The 17,554-nt window shown below is 46.4% G+C and overlaps 1 protein-coding gene across 19 annotated transcripts in view; it reads right to left on the minus strand.

Annotated features, from left to right (window-relative positions):
* The window catches only part of PHLDB1 (pleckstrin homology like domain family B member 1), a 500,781-nt gene that overhangs the window by 106,206 nt on the left and 377,021 nt on the right, over nt 1-17,554 (minus strand). For all 19 annotated transcript variants that reach the window (XM_069614411.1, XM_069614410.1, XM_069614414.1 and 16 more), the window contains 2 exons: nt 10,840-11,160; nt 5,258-5,398 (listed from right to left, as the gene is read on the minus strand). In XM_069614411.1, the coding sequence (XP_069470512.1) occupies nt 5,258-5,398; nt 10,840-11,160 (462 nt within the window). The remainder of the gene's footprint in view (nt 1-5,257; nt 5,399-10,839; nt 11,161-17,554) is intronic.

Raw genomic sequence — 17,554 nt, forward strand, 5'->3', positions numbered from 1 at the left:
TGTTTGGTGGTTTTCAAAATATGGGGAAGATTTTGGAAACCAGTAAATAGAGCTTCAAAAAGGTCCCCTAGGAGGACTGTTTCAGTAACCATTGGTGGCTATATTGTTTCTCAAATTGAACTGGGACCTATTCGGGCCCACTACTGCAATTGTAATTTTACTGCCTTTACTATAACGTTCCAACGAGGCAAAGCTTTTCCAGATTGTGCAACCTCTCATATGTTTTCCATTCCTACCCGTCTAACTGCACACCTGACGTAGACCCCTCGCAACATGAGGTGAGGCTCTCAGAGTGTGCATTCTTGACCCACCATCTATTTTGTAAACGTTTATCCCCGGTCCGGCACATGTTCTCTTACTGTAATTAGCGCATTGATGCCCTAGGGTTTGGTGTGCTGTAATAAATGTAAAAATAAAAGAATAACCCCTTTCTTTCTACAAGTTTGAAAGGCCTAGTCCTCACCTGCTGGGTTAGTCTCCTATACTTATGTCTTGGGACGAAGTAGGAACAATGTCTTCTACCTTTATTGTGGTTTTCCTTCATGCTAATGCATTCTGTTGCAATGTTCCCAAGTGCCCATTTGACTGTTTTTAATCATGAAGCAATACTAAATGAATATGGGATACATTACTCACTGTAATCGTATTTCTGATGCTTGTATCTGCTTAGATTCACATGCTGTGCATAGGCCGACATCTAGTGGAAGCTGCGTAGTATTACAGTTTGTTTTTCAAAACTCGAAAATGGGCGTCCACCTAAGGCGTGCCAGTAATACTATCCCTAGTGTGATGTCCACTCTACCCATGATCTCTCACGTGTGTAGGACCCCAAGATTGATTTTTATACACACACATTTTTACTGTATATCATGAGTGGTGTATTTTATTGCATAGGTGTCTGGAATTAATCGTACTTTGGTTCCAGCCCACCCACTCCTAGGAGTGAAGCCAGACTGCTCTGCTACATTAGCAATTGATAGAGTTGGGTCTAACTTGGTGCACCACACTCGTTTACGTGGGGATAGGTCTCCTCGCACCTCTAACTAAAGGGCTGTGGAATAATAGGTAAGCATGGTTATATGGTTATTACTCTGTACGTTGCTACTTATGGGTTCGCTTAGATAGAAATAGGCAGCCATCAGAGTATGGGTGTCCCCCAGCTTATATTCCTAGATCACTAGGATCCACCATTAAAAGTAAGGCAAGGGCGGGTGCTAAAGATTGTTTCACACACAGCTGAATTCAATGTGGATTCAATGAGAATCCAGAGGTGCAACTAAATAGGTATCCAGCCCTGGTCCTCCAACACCGGTCAAGAAGACTGACAACTCCAGGTAAGCTTAGGCCACCGAGGGTGACCGTTCTCTCCATGGAAGTGTTTCGGGTCCAAGTGTTGGGGTGTAGCAAAGGCTTTGTTTGACGATCTGGAAGTTCCGGGGTCCAAGTTGTTAAGACTGCAGGCCACTTAATAAGGAGCATCCACCATTTAATCCTGGATAACTAGCTCAGGGACTCATGACATCAGTCAAGGTGAGGATGTGGATTAGAGTGTCTGCAAACGAAACCTCCAAACACTCAGCTGCCTTTCATGGGCACTAGACAGAGCCAGCAAAGGAGCATGAACATAGAAGGTCATTTCTCACCCTGGACAGGGGGGGTTAGCAGAGAGAGATTGTCAACAAAGCCTATGCCGCACAGCACCAAAAAAAGAAGCCATTTCAGCCCTTCAAAATAGCCAAATAGCTACCCTGCAGTAAAAATAATGCTGCAAATTTGCGTCACACAGCCACCAACCCGCCGTTGAGCACACTGTGTGAATGGAAATTCCACTAACACTAAATGAAAAAGGGGTATGGTGTCCCCCTGCACAGCTATTCTCAAGAAAGGTAACTACCCCAAAAAGGGAAAAACAAAGAACTGGGTCTTATCAGTAAATAGGTGCGTTTCTCCAATGTAGGGTCTTAGGTGAAGGCCCATACGAAGGCGGTCTTAATTAGTTTTCCCACCGAAACTGAGGATTTAACAAATAAGTCTTCACTACAAAATACATCAACTGCCAGATGAACCCAAAAAGATATTTTGATCGTCAGATGGCCCCAAAAAATAGTTATTTGGATTATCGAATTGGGTGGTGATCATAAGTCAAAATCGCTCCTTATGAAGCACTAATGAATTGATTAGGAAGCATTCACTGCACATCATTCTTTGCAAAATATATGAGTGATCCTTGTTTAGAGTGTTTTCAATTAGCACAGTTGGTCCCTTATTATATTAGAAAATCTGTTATTTGCATGAATACTGATTTTCTTTATGTTTTCCATTTTTTTTATGTTGACTTGTTGCTAATTAGATTAAGATGTTTGACACATTGTCAAGGGAATAGCTAGTTCATGTAGAGATTGTATTGAACACAGTGAGTATGTATGAATAGGCCTAGGCCTCTCCCACTATACAGGATTCTCAAATCTATCTGCGTTTAGTCACGTACTCAAATGTAGCTGTGCTTAGTCTTGTACTTAAATTGCATTGTTAGGTGTAGGCCTCTCTCCCACTATACAGGATTCTCAAATCTGGGTGTAGCCTCCATCTTTGTTTAGTATATGCGGATACCTGCTACAGTATAAAACCTAGGTCCATTGGTATAGGACTCAATTCTAGACGTGGACAAATATGGCCCCGGCCGAGCAATCTCGCAGCCTACAGTACGTATATCTAACACCACTAGTGTGGACACAGGCCGCAGGCACGGCGGAGCATCCATGCATGATAGAACAAGTATGTGGCCAAGCACATCCGGACTAGTTCACACAGCCATCCAGATAAACACCTGACGTACCTCAACACCTCTGCCACTAGCATACAGCGACCACCACCCGAAAGGAACCCGGTATAGCTGGCCTCACATAGACTCTCTCACCAATAGCAATCCATCTCTACCCCCCCAACAGCACCCATCCATGTGTCTGACCTCTTTTGGACTGCTTAGTCGAGCCTTGCCAGCCACACAAATCTTAGAAAGGCAACATGCACACATGCATCTCCTAAGCTAAAACTCCCTAGAATTTCAGACCACTTTGACTACGGTCACTGAGGGCATTCCAACCGAGCAAAAAGTGCATGGGGGCCACTCAAGTGGGGAAAGAGCGCTATATAAATAACCAAATAAAAATACATTTTGTTAAATAAGTGCATTCTCTTTGATTTAAACGAAAGAAATGCATTATGAAATTTGACTGCTAAATCACATATGGCCTAAGCGGGGCCGCTAGGTTGGGAAGTGGTAGGTTGCCCTTCAGAATATTGACTCAGGTTTACGTGGCAAAGAAGATCTTATTCTTATCGAATACTCGAGTTTCCCAGTGGGAACTGCGTTGTGCTTAGAATCGGGTCCTCCTGGCAGCCGTACGGACTGGCCAGTGCCGTCACAAAAGGAAACGAGCCAAGTGGGTTAAAAAGGTACCAATTTGCCAAAAAGGGGTCAGGAAAAGCCAAAGTGTTAGCAGATATGCTGGGGGTCTCACAGAAGGAGGCTGAAAAGGCAGCAAAATGGAAAACGTACTCCGAAATCCAGGCCATTAATGTGGATTAGGAGCCTCGGGAACCTCAAGGACTCCATCATGGATTATTGTATATCACATACCCTTTCTTTGAAAGTAGAGAAAGATTACAGCCTATGGTAACAACCGATGGAGAGTATATTTAGTTTTTTCAAATTGTGATTGCTACCTTGGTAGTGTGGAGCTGCATCCAATTGTGTTTGTTGGCTCTGAGGCTGCACAGAGCTACACATCTGTAGTAAAATGAAATACAAACACTGTGCTATTTGCGCTCCAAATACATTTTATTTTGATAGTTTCTTTTGATTGATAAGATTCTCTATTTAAGTATTTGTTGTGATTAATTGACCCCCTTCCTTTGAAAGCCACTGCCACCTGTGTGTGCCTTTTCCTCGTCTATTCCTGCAGAAAGTGGGTCGATTTGCTGAATGGCTCATAGTGGTCGAGCATGAACAGAGGTACCCCTGCACTTTGGGTCTACTGCAGCCTGGTGCATTCTGGTCAGTGCAGTGTGGCCTCCTCATTAACAGGCAGGACTACAAACGCCACTGTACAATGAAATGCAAGTTTGAAAACCAGGCCTGGATTACAAATAAAAAAATATGGACTGGTCCCAAAAAAGGTAGAAGCAACACCTCATGGCTAGACACTCGTAAATGCAGCCTTGCCCCACCGCCAAAGCTGCCCGAGCCTGATCACAGTAAACAGATGCATCTTCATCAGGGCACTACAGAAACACTCAAACATAAAAAAACACATGGGCAGGGTCGGACTAGGGCATACAATTGTCTCGGGCACCTATAAGTGGCCCATAGCTGCAAATGGCAATTCATACCTTTTGTGACAGACTGTTTGGGTAGTACCCAAGGGGGGAGTTTTTGATAAAATGTGATGGAAATTCACTGGCATTCCCTTCTTAGTAACTATTATGAGGCCCTCACCATCAACAAAGTACTGTCACCAAGAATGCCAAATCAAACACAAAAACTGTACAAGGAAGAACCCTTCCTGGAAAAACCAGCACCCCCCCCCCGCTCTACACTCGTTAAAATAAATGAAGGTGTTCTCAATGGGGAAGAAGGATCGGCTGGGATAGGGTAACGAGCATCTCCACCACACAGGGGCATCGAAAGATTGACCACCACGCCTTCACCGCTCGCTACGCAAGTGTAAAAATGAGGGACCTTCAGAGTACCACTCAATATTAAGGAGAGCTTTCCTTGCTTTCTCCAGAGTATTCCAAAGCAACACTTGAATCCTTATTACAGGTAGCGTTAGCGGTCCCCTCACATCCCATGATCTAGAGAATCGGCACGCATTAACTGGGGCTTTCTGTGCCCCTTCTCAGAGTGCCCCAAGGAATCACTATTTCACTTTGGAGAAGGCCCTATATACATTAATTCAATGTGTGAATACAAAATTAACTGTGCACCCCAAGGGATGAATATGGGTCTTGCTTGCCCTCTCCCCATTTCCCACGGGCGCGTCTTTACGCCCTCCTAAGCACACAGGAGATTAAGCAGTACTTGTAATACTCCTAGGTCCTGACATGAAAACGAAGCACCTCCCTCCCCAGATGTCCAGCTCAAGGATTGGTCCCTGTAGCTGCCCCTCTTCCCACGTGGCACCATTAGGGATTTATCAGTGCACCTTGGGAATACCCCATTTTAAGTAAAGCCACTGCATCCCCAGAAACCCACCTCACGAGTTGTTTCCTGCAGCTGTTGCTCCAAGTCCTTCACGCGGCTCTTCAGCTCATCCACCCTGCCCAGTACTCGCGCCCGCTCTTCCTCCAGCATGGAGGATTCCATCTTGGACTTGATGCCAGGCGAGTCCTCGTGCTGTGAAGGGGAACAATTGTTTGACAATCAAGTGAACACGTACACAAAGGAAGCCTGCATCTCAAGAGTGCACAAATCAACCAATCACACACCACAGAACATGCCATGTTATAATGCATTTGTATAGCGCCTTACGTACCATTGGTATGATCTCAAAGCGCTGTAAGCGCAAGTATTGCCAGGCTAGGGTTGGGGAACATGTAAATAAAAAAATAAAAAAAGAACTCTAAACAACTGCAGCTGAAACCGACATTTAAAGGGCAGATGTGGAAAATGGCGCGAAAACACTTGGATCCGTTTTAAAAAAATGCCTATATGCATTTGAAAGTAACTTATGCAGCCTTCCAAATGCATTGAAACGTGGGCTGTTTATTTGCAAAACCTTTAACCGAAAATCAAGCACAAAATATTATAGGCGAGTAACTTTGGTTGTAGCGTAAATCTGCAGTAGAGGGTGTACATACATTACCAATAGGTAACAATCTCCCTCACGTGATGGAGGATTTTAGTTGGAGTTTATTAATAAGTTCCTAACTTCCGCTTACTCCATTTGTGCATCTTATATCGAAATATTACCAAAGAATGACACTTGCTGCCAACTATTCCATGGAATGTGCCCTTGGCTTACCCTACAACTGCTTGAAAGCTGGCTGGAAACCTGAATGTACACACTTAATTGCCCAGAACAATCACGCCTTCATGATTAGTCTACCGTTCAAGAGATGATCAAAAGATACAAATAATTGCGAGCACTTTCTAAATGCCTCCGTCTTTTCCCTCATGATCAGACATGTTAGCAGGACCCACATGAAATCAGTTGTGAAGCAGGGCTCGATAGGAGCAGGACATAGTGTGGATTCTCTAGTAAAACACCTCCACAGCCCTCTCCACCAAAGCCTACTCTGCCCCCTACCCCTACCAACACAGTTTACCATTTACGCCTGCCAACTATCAACCCTCTCTCTGCCCCGACCCAATCTTCCAAACCGGTCAGGAGGCCTACATGATGGGCCAAGTCAAGCAAGTCCTATCATCTGCAATTAATTTATTCTGGTAACTGAAGAAAGGCAGAGCACACAGCTGTGAACTATTGACTGTGTGCCCAGCCCACCACCACCTAGCTGCATCTTGCTCAGTGCCACCCAACTTCTCACTGGCTTCACACTGCATATTGAACCCTCACATAACCGACAGAAGCCACAAAACTTAGCATCAGGCTTTACACCACAATCCCATCTGCTTGTGGCCTTGCTAAACAAATCACTGGGCATCTTAAAAGTAATCTTTTAATGGTGCAATACTCATGCATTGGAATGCAACTTATACCATGTGTACAGGTGCAGAAGGGGGGACGGACACACAGGTGGCATAGTGATTGCTATAGACTTATTTGGTATAATAAAAGAGAAAACATACATTTCGCTATATCGATGAGGGGTTTCCCTGCCCCCTGCCGTTAACGAAAGTGTCAATGTGTCGGTCAGGATGACTCAGCAACTTAAAGAGTCCACCCACATGTGTCAACATGTCCCCCATCTCTGTCCCTTACACTTAAAACTAAACTAATAAGTAGCACCAAAGTTCTTGGTCCAAGAGAATGACTCCCTGCTGCTGGACTGGGTGGCACATTTCTGGTTGCAAGTTCCTTACCAGGGGGAATGACTCCCTTCCCCCTAGTTTTTGTACTCCACAAACAAAAGGATTGCAGTTCTTATAACACTGTGTCAGAAAGTTCACTATTTTATTACCCAAGGGGCAATGACTCCCTTCCCCCGCTGGATCACTGGTTTGATCCTCCTTGTGGGCTCAACTACCAGGAGAATGGCTCCTATCTCCGGGCTTTCTTTGGCTTTGCTCTCACAGTTCAGAACACAAGGGGGAAATTCTCCCTTCCCCCAGCCCCAGTGTATACTTAGTTTCACAGTTCAGCCCTCTAGTGGTTTGTTCTGGCAGACCTGGTTCACTCCCCTGCCAGGTACTGTCCCGGGGAGGATGACGCATACTGGTCTTCTCTTGTGGGTGCAGGTCCCAGACCTGTAGCTCCTTATTTTGTGGATTTGGCAGACCTGGATTGCTTTTCTTCCAGGTACTGCCACGAAGGTTGACTTGCATTGAGTTTCGATTCTCGGGTGCTCGACCCTTCCCTGGTTGTCAGTGGCTCTGCTTGACCCCCAGTATGAGGGGGACTAACTCTAGATTTGCGTGCGGGTCCCAGACTCTTGGTGGCCAGTGGTATTTCCATTACCACTGTAATGAGGGATTCTATCCCTGAGGCTATGCTTGGCTCTTGACTCCACCCGCCGGGTTCCCCCTGTTTCCACTTACCCATTTCCCAATGGGGACACTTCACAGGCTCTTCCAGGGTTTGTGCTTCTTCTTGCCAGCCTCACCAGTTGCCTTCTGATCTGACCGGCTGCTTTCTCCAGCGGCTCCTCGAGCCCCGCTGTTTCGGCATCTGTGAGGTCTCGCTCCCCACTCAGGAACAGTGCCTGTTTGGACCCGGTGGTCCACCTCAGAACAAGTGGGGGACTGCCACTCCTTCGGCTGTCCCGGTAGGAGTTGGTCTCCTGCTGGGCCCTCTGCTGCTTCAGCGTCGGTGACGTCTCGCCTTTCTGCTCCCTTCACCCGGTTTGAACTTCCCGGGTAGCTGACGCAGACTCCTCCGCAGTAGAAGACGTCGAGTCATTCTTCAGTTTATTTATTATAGGGCTTGTCCCGCACCCTGCTTAACGTCATTCCTGGTTAGTGGCTCCATGGTAATCGGTATGCCTCTCTTAAGCCACCTCGTCTTAGTACTTTTATTTTCGTCAGCTTTCCAGGCACTGCAGCAATAACTGGACCTATTGGTAGATGGTGAATCTTCAGGTTTGCGAGGTACATGAAGTATTGGGTAAGGTGCTGGGGTCTAAATAGTAGGGAGGTGTGCAAGGTGTTGGATGAGGGTTGTTCTGCATTCTCTCTAGGTGTTCATCCAAGTCCCAAGAGAGAGCGTCTCTGCCCATGACATCCCCCCACTGAGTAACACCCCCACGGGGGACTATCTGGTAGTGGCCTCACCTACCTGGCCTCATGGGTATGGGCTCCCCCCTCTGGGAGAAGGGACGACATCAAAGGATTTGTCACAATACCAGAAACCCATTTGGGTGCTACAATGATCTACTGAACGTTCACTCAGTGCTACAAGGCCACACAGTTTAGCACTTTACAAATACCAAATAAGAATGCCATCTATTATTTTCCCTTTCATTATGTAGATTTCTTTCTGGTGAAGACTGTGCACGCTTGAAAATGTTACCAACTAAACAGACAGATTAATGTGGAAAAGTAAAGACATCCTTGTTCTAAGACCTCATTGTGTCGTGAACCCCCAACTTATTTTTACATAATTGCATTGATAAATCTTTCTTACTTCGAAGTCTCATTTGGAATAGCCTTTTGCGTTTCCTTGACTCAGAATGCAGAGTTAAAGGGATCCTAAACCGATGCACACAAATGTTGAACACATAAAATGTTGATGGGAAGAACCGGAATCTTCCCAAAAGGTATTGCTGTGCTCCTGGGGAAATGAAGGGCGGTGAACCCCATACAATACGTTTTACTCTGATTGGACCTCTTGTAATTTGAGTATTGGCAAAGCGCCGATTCACATACCCAACTGCTTCTAATGCTAATGGCACATGACTCTAGTGCCAAAAAAGGAGTAGATATGGATATCACCAAAATAAAGATTTTGAGCGCATAACTGAAGACCCTGGAGATTCAAAACGCTACCAATGTCCACAGGAAGGAGTGCACCAAAAATGTCTTGTCTGGCCTGGCCTACAAATTGGAATGAAGGATTAAGAATATACGTTAAATGGAGGAGTAAAGCGATCCGCTCAAAAGAGCAGGCTTTCATTTAGCCACCAGGAAAGGGGGCACCAGAAAAATAAGCCATTTAAATATGAAGCAGCACATCTCAAAAACCAATGCAGCTGTGGACCGGCCACCGGCGTATACGTCAAATAGAAGACTAAGGTACAAACTCTACATACCTGGAGTTGATGTGCCAAACCTGAATACATGGCAAGAACCACATAGTGATGCGTGTTGGACGGGATGAACAGAAGGGTACAGTATAGCTCACTGGGCTTAAAGAAGGAGCTCCAGTACCACACAAGGTTGTGCGTCCAAACTAAGCGTGTACTCCCAACTACTCCTAGGATTCACCACGACCTCCCCAAGAGGAAGGGTAGGTAGAAACTTGGGATCAAAAGGTAAACATGTTTAAACAAAATACACCAAAAAGGAGTCCAAGATGAAAGGGAAAAAAGCAAGGGGGCACACACTTATCTGACCAACTAACTCTGGGTACTCAGTCATTTTACTGAAAACAGAGTGGTACATTTCACCCAAGTACCCAACACCGGAAACACCGAAATGATTAATTACATGTATATGGGGTAGTGGGGTAAAGGGGTTAAAATTAGTAGGGATGTGGTTGGGGTGGCGTTCTAAGGGTGGAAATTAAAAGAAGAAATTGGTTGCAATGAAATGTACCACTCTGAAATATGGGTCGCTAACATCACATATAACCCTACCTTTGTGATGACACAATGGAAATGGAGAGAGTGGTGCCTGGTGGAGTGGGGGGGGGAACAGGGACAAAAGGACTAGGGTCAAGATTCATGACATAAGAGGTGGGAAGAGAGCCAGCAGGGACATGTGAAATTCAGGCCAGAGTGCAGAGAGTAGATCCCCAGAACACAGCCACGATGGGACTGCTAGCAGACAGCAGCGAAGACGGAAGCACAAGAGGCAGGGGCCAGATTGCACAGATGGAAGGAAGGGGCGCAGAGGGAGCACTTTGGCTGTGAGGCAAGAGAAGGTCTCATATATGCAATTAAGGCCCGCTCTGGTGTCATTGTTCTGAGTCTGACATGCCAATAAATTAATGAGAATGGAGTATTATGTATATGCCAAATAAAACTATGTTGGATCTTCTGTCCGATGAGGTAGAGCGCGCAGGGTACTATTCTTCTAGGGGAGATGCTTAGAGGATATGGAGACATTCATTCCATCAGGAGGAGACATGTGGACATTTTTATCAGGACTGTCTGCTCACAATTTGACTTTTATATCTGAACTCAGAACAGCGAAGAGAAGAGACTGGCAATCAGTTAAGAAGCCAAAGAATGGTCCCTTTAAATTCAGAAAAGCTTGTGGCGGGAACAATCTCCTGCCAGCACTGTGCAACAGGGGACCAGATTTAACTTTTATTGGGGACACTTCTTCTGCAGCCCTCACCAGACTGCCACAGCTGCCCAGATTACATTGCACCGGTCAATATGACTTCATACAGTGATACATACACGTTATTTTATGTTTCCGAGCAGGTGGTGAAGCTTTAGTTAAAATAGAAGCTAACAACCTACCCCCAACCTCTGAGGAACTGGGTTTACCTCTTGATGTGTGCTCTCAGTGCTGCTGCACTCCTCTCTGTGGTTCTCCTCGTCTGACCTCTCCAGGCTCTCCCGCTGTCTGTGCCCACCACCATCCGGGACATTCCTGGGGCTAGGGTCCCGCCTGCCCCGTCCAATGGCTGCAAGGCTCGCTGCCTCCCGCGAGGGCCTCCTGCTCGTTCGGCCAATGGTGCCGTCCCCAGCGGTAGGGAACATGCGCTGCTCCTCAATGCGCAGGGGGTCCACCGCCTCCGTGCCGCTGCCGTCCGTCTTGGTGTATTCTGCACACAGGTTCAGGATGGTCTCCAGCCGCTGGCGCTCCTGGAAAGGGCCATAAGAAGAGCAGATGAGCAAATGCAATGTACACTTGATAGACCGAGGCCAGAGCAAACAGCAGCACTCCTATCTCACACGTTGATCAACATAAACCATTGACTTGAATGCTACTCCAGTGCTCAGATATCGCATATTTGCTCCTTAAGAGCACTGAATCGGTGCCAGCCCCAGGTCTGTCAGCACACTGTGCAGGATTTGTGCACCCATCACCCCTGCTCCACCCACCACAAATGTAGAACAGCACAGGGCTCCGTTCTGTTCTTTGGCTGATACTAAAACAAGTATTAGCCCAACATAACTGAGCCCCCAACAGAACTGAGCCCCCTACTGTTCTTGTAGTAAAGTGTGTTTAAGGGCACCTTGCCTCCAGCTCAGTGTCATGTAAAAAGCACCTATTAAAGAATCATAGGCACTGTTTACATGACACTTAGCTGGAGGCAAGGTACCCTTTATTTGCTGCACTGTGGGGTGCCCTTTATTTGCTGCGTCGTGGGGATGCACTTGTGCTGCCGCATCCTCTGAGCGCACCCTGAGCCAGCGCTGCCAAGAATGTCCTGCGCAACAGTTCCAATATCTCCCACACACTACGAAACAGCTTGGATACATAAAATGCATGCGCCCCCTACTCAACAGCTCCAATGTCATACGTTCCGATATCAAATGCACACCACTCAACGAGTGAAATCACACACACCCCGCTGGACATCACCAATTTGACATATGTAGCCTGCTCAACAGCTAACAGATGACATCCAAAGCGGCTCAACAGCTGACAATACGCTGCTCATCAGCTCCGATATCACATATCTGATGGCTGGCCACGTACCCTGGCATGTAGTGGCTCATTTATCACACACAGCTACCGGTGCAGTTACACTTCTATATAACGCACACTCCTGTAGAATGCATTTCCTTTCGGTTGGAAGAGATGCTGCACTGTCATTCGATTATGCTAGGATCTAGTGCCATGACGTTTGGTGGTCGTATTTTAAGGCAATACTATTCAGCTCAGTTAGGCCTTGTTATGATAGGATCTGTGAGAATGCTTTGCTTTCTTTGGTAGGCTACAGCACGATAGTTTTTGCGATTGCATTTTGTTATGTTGGGTCTTTTTTTTCTACCTCCATCATGTGAACTTATGCCATGCTAGGCAAAGTTACCACCCTCACAAACTATCCATGACCCACCAGGCCAAACTTCAGCCCTTCCCCAAGAAAAAAAATGTCTTATGTTTTATTGTGTTTATAGTATACATGATACCATTCCCAAAAGAATAAAGAGAAATCAACACTTTAATTATTCAAAGACCTTAAAAGTCACCATTACAAGTTCATCCCAATAAAGGTAATACAAGAGGACGATTCAAAACATCCATCAATAAATACGGTGACATAAGTGCACATACTTCACTTTATACCTTCTGAACATCCGAACCTTAGCCCCAATCATAGCAGCATGTTGGGTCCATATCCGCTAACCACATGTCACAATTCTATCACTCTAAAATACCCTGTAAAATGGCATTACCATATACAGCCACCCCATGCAGATCCTCAAATATGTTCATAAAGAATGTCACCAGAGCAACTAGGGGCGCTACCTGCACCCCTATCATTGATCTGTTCCACAGAGTTTTGTTATTATCGTTGAGATAGCATGAACAAATGGCCCTAGGAACTTTATCCTCAGCATCACGGTCATTTCATTCCCTCCCCTCTCTCCAGGATGAGATAGCATGAACAAATGGCCCTAGGAACTTTATCCTCAGCATCACGGTCATTTCATTCCCTCCCCTCTCTCCAGGATGAGATAGCATGAACAAATGGCCCTAAGAACTTTATCCTCAGCATCACGGTCATTTCATTCCCTCCCCTCTCTCCAGGATGAGATAGCATGAACAAATGGCCCTAGGAACTTTATCCTCAGCATCACGGTCATTTCATTCCCTCCCCTCTCTCCATGATGAGATAGCATGAACAAATGGCCCTAGGAACTTTACCTCAGCATCACTGTCATTTCATTCCCTGCCCTCTCTCCATGATGAGATAGCATGAACAAATGGCCCTAGGAACTTTATCCTCAGCATCACGGTCATTTCATTTCCTCCCCTCTCTCCAGTAGGAACTTTATCCTCAGCATCACGGTCATTTCATTTCCTCCCCTCTCTCCAGGATGAGATAGCATGAACAAATGGCCCTAGGAACTTTATCCTCAGCATCACGGTCATTTCATTCCCTGCCCTCTCTCCATGATGAGATAGCATGAACAAATGGCCCTAGGAACTTTATCCTCAGCATCACGGTCATTTCATTCCCTCCCCTCTCTCCAGGATGAGATAGCATGAACAAATGGCCCTAAGAACTTTATCCTCAGCATCACGATCATTTCATTCCCTCCCCTCTCTCCACGATGAGATAGCATGAACAAATGGCCCTAGGAACTTTATCCTCAGCATCACGGTCATTTCATTCCCTCCCCTCTCTCCATGATGAGATAGCATGAACAAATGGCCCTAGGAACTTTATCCTCAGCATCACGGTCATTTCATATCCTCCCCTTTCTCCATGATGTTTTTGACTCCTACTTCCCCACTAAACCCACCAAAATACAGGACACCGTGCCCACCATTCTCTCTCTCTCTCCTAGCCGTGCCCTCCCATTTCTCCCCCATACCCCCTGAAATTCCACCCGTGCTATCCCTTTGCTTCGGAAATTGTTAAGGAACTTGCATACATCAACTCTGCTGATCTCGCTTGCAAAGAATCCAAGTGTTGACACCAACATCCCCTCATTCTATAGACCTGCCCTGCTCCTTCACACCAACACTCTTGAGAGTAGTCTTTGACCGCAGAGTACACTATTTCTAGGTACGCTCACTTGCTGACCACCCCCAATCGGTATTCTGGTCCAGCACTCATCCAGGCCATCCATTCTCTTAGCACTGGTCATCACTCTCACTGCTCCTCCATTCATCCTATTAAACCCACTGCCTTCAACATTGTGGATTATCCCTCGCTCCTTCAAACCCGCCCTCCTTAGTGTCAAGGACACTGTATTAAGCTGGGTGCCCTCCTATCTCCGACTGGTCCTCCTCCAAATCATGGGACTCCAGCACCTCCTCCCCAACACCCCTTCCAGTGGGTGTTCCTCATAGGCCCACTCCGCTTGAGCATATTCACCTCCTCACTCAGCAAACTCAGTTCCCCCTTTGGCTTGAAACATCAACTCTTTGCAGAAAATACTTGGGTATTCTTCTCCGTCACCCCTGCAATTACAGAACACATAACCAACTACTGAATGGCTCTATGCGGCCTCATGCTAAACTTTTCAAAGACAGTCATCTTTCACCCTGCCTCAAAAAAATGACAATCCCACTCCCTCTCCCATCTCATTTCCCCCTCATTTCCTCACACATGGAGCTTGACATTGGGCTTCTTTTCTATAGATACCCGAAACCCTATTAGTTCATCATGGTCACTGCAGCCAGACAGTCACCTACCTACACAGTCCTGGGACGGAGACACCATGTGACCAAGTTCCTCCCATACACACTTGTGTTAGTGGGACCAACTAACCCTGAGACGAACTCCACTTTGCCACAATCCACGACTTGCTGTGCCTCTCCGTTGCTGCAGAAGCCCAATGCCAGGGTTCAAGTGTACATAACAGAGTGCAACGTCTGCCGTGCAACAAAACCTGCCAAAAGCTCCAGAAGCCTCCTAAGGAAACTCCAGAAGCAGGAAATCCATCACCAGAGTCCTGGACCGAGGGAGCAAGGAAAGTCCAACCAGAGATATTCAATCTGCATCAGCGCTGTTGGCGAGGCGCTGAAACCGCAAAGTGCTGCTGAATCGAAGAGAGACTGTAGCTGCTAAAGTTTCTTCCAGAGTACTGCCGCAGGAGAACTCCAGGCATCCTCCCTCTTGTCCCCGCGACTGAGGCTCAGGAACCAAGGTCTGCTTGGCTGCAGCAAGACGACATCCAGCTGGACCACTTACAAACCAAAGGTACTGTTTGGGGTTGAGGGTACTTACCTTCTCACCTTAAGTCGTGGTTTCTCACTTCAGATTTGCACTTGCTTAACTTTGAGCTGATTTCGACTCCCTTTGCACAGGCCTAACGGCTTGTGTTCCTACAGTGATTTTCTGCTATCAGACTTTGTGAAAGACTTTTATCCAAGAAGAGCAACAGAGCTATAGACTTTGTCCAAATGACTTTGGCTGTTCTGGCTCCCTAAAGGCACTCTTGTGAATCCATTGACTTTGACATTGTTTGTCCTTCTAGAGGCTGTCATTTGTTGAACACGTTTACTGCTGGGAAAAGCTTACCTTAATTTCATTGGGGGATTCAATTTGTCCTCACTTGATAAGAAAGTATGTTCTAACCTTTCTATATCTCCTTAACCCTTCCTTTTGGAAACACAGCATCTGAAAAGTATATTGGTGATAGGTGTTATATAGAAATGCAGTACTATCCTTGTTATTGGAGTCACTTCAGGGTGTAGGAGAAAAGTATTAGCATACCCAAAGAGTAATCACCAATCTTAGTGATTTTGAAAAGTAAGTGATTCCAAAGTTTGCTTGAACCGTTACAACCATTTGCCTTTTTAAAGAATGCTTAGCTAAAACATATGTGTAAATAAATAAATATTTATAACTAAAACCATGAGTGTTAGTGGTAGTTGGTTACTTGTATTTACCAATTTCATCTGTACAGCTCACATTTACCCCTTTTGAGATAGGCCTGGCTGTAACACGACCAACTTGTGTAGTACAGACCTATACCAAAAGGTGGGTTACCTAATACCAAGCAGCTGAGTCTTATGTAGTCTCACACAGTGTGACTGCACCAATTCTTACTCAACACTGGGGTTGGCTGTGATGGAAGGTCGTAAGTGTACAGAGAAGAGGAGACATCTTGAGCCTTCCTCCTCACCTCGCTCCCTAGTGGGGAGAAAACCCCACTAGCACTCCAGGCCACACATGTAGGAGGCAGAGGGGGTACGCCTTGTCCAGCAGTCGTTGGTGGAAGCCATACATCTAGCCCTGCCTACTTCCACTAGCTCAGGCGTACCAGGACCCTTCTTCCAACTACCGGGCCACTGAGGCTCTGGATGGGGACCAAGCTGCAGATGTCAAGGATGATGGACAGGCGCTGCTTAATGAGGCAGAGGAGGCTGCAGGAATATGTTATGGCAAATGTGTTAGCGTGAAGTCCTGAAACTGCTATTGGACCAGATCAGGGATACCAAACCCTGACTGTTGCCATGGAGAAGAAATGGTTTAAAAAGTTCAAAAGGGGCTCCCAGTACAACCTTTCCCCTTTATGAGGACATTGAGAATCTGTTAATGCGCGAATTGAAGGACAAAGAGAAACAGTCCTTTCCTCACCATCTATTCAAATTCTACCCTTTAGAGGTGTTTGACGACAAGTACCCGGGGAACGTGAAGGCGAATCCCCAGATGGGGGTCCGCATTGGCTAAAATAATTTCTTCCCCTGATGAACCCCTGCCCATGGATCCAGTGGACAGGAAGGTGGAAAACTCCCTGAAGCGTATATATTCTGCATTGAATTTAATTGTCCGGGCGGGTGCGTATTCAGCAAATACGGACCAGTCCTTGATGCTGGATTTTCAGAATCTTCAGGTGGCTTATCTGGAGGGTGAAGACGCTGCCAAATCCCTGCTTATGATGGATAAGCAGGTCCAGTTTAGGCATTAACTATCATGTGCTGATTAAGTCGGCAGATAATTCCACTATTGCGGCCAGAAGACACATTTAGCTTAGATCCTGGAAAACAGAACCCAGCAGAAGAGAACCGTTACCAGGTTACCCTTTTTTTGGGTCCAGGTCTCTTTAGACCTCAGTTGGATTTTGTTCCTCGAGATGTCGCAGAATGACCATAATCATGCCCTCTCGTATCGCAGTTGCCCAAGGTTTGTGGGGCAAGGATCAGCAGGCTGCAGTATGCGGTCACAGCACCAACGCACAGCTGCTTCTTTCGTAGCAGAGGATGCAGCCAGTTGAGGAGGGGTAAGGCCATCCTGGCACAACCTCTAACTGACCAATGCATTCGCCGGGGCAATCAAAGCCCCGGCTATCTTGGGCGATCTGTGCCGGTGGGCGGCAGACTCTTTGTTCATGTCGGCCTGGTGGGATGTACTGAACAAATGGGTGTTGAACAATGTACAGGCATGGTACACAATCAAATTTATGACACTTCCTTCCGATGCTGGGGTCCAGAATACACCTGTGCCCAGGGAAGCATTGAAGAGTGCGGCTCTTCTGGAGGGCATCCAACGATTGTTGCGAAAGCAGGCTGTGTGGTCCCCAGGAAGGAAGAACTCCAGGAGGTTTTTCTCCATATTATTCCTAGTGT

Source organism: Ambystoma mexicanum, chromosome 9 (assembly GCF_040938575.1).
Source record: "Ambystoma mexicanum isolate Mex_15411 chromosome 9, UKY_AmexF1_1, whole genome shotgun sequence".
NCBI classification, from domain to species: Eukaryota; Metazoa; Chordata; class Amphibia; order Caudata; family Ambystomatidae; genus Ambystoma; species Ambystoma mexicanum.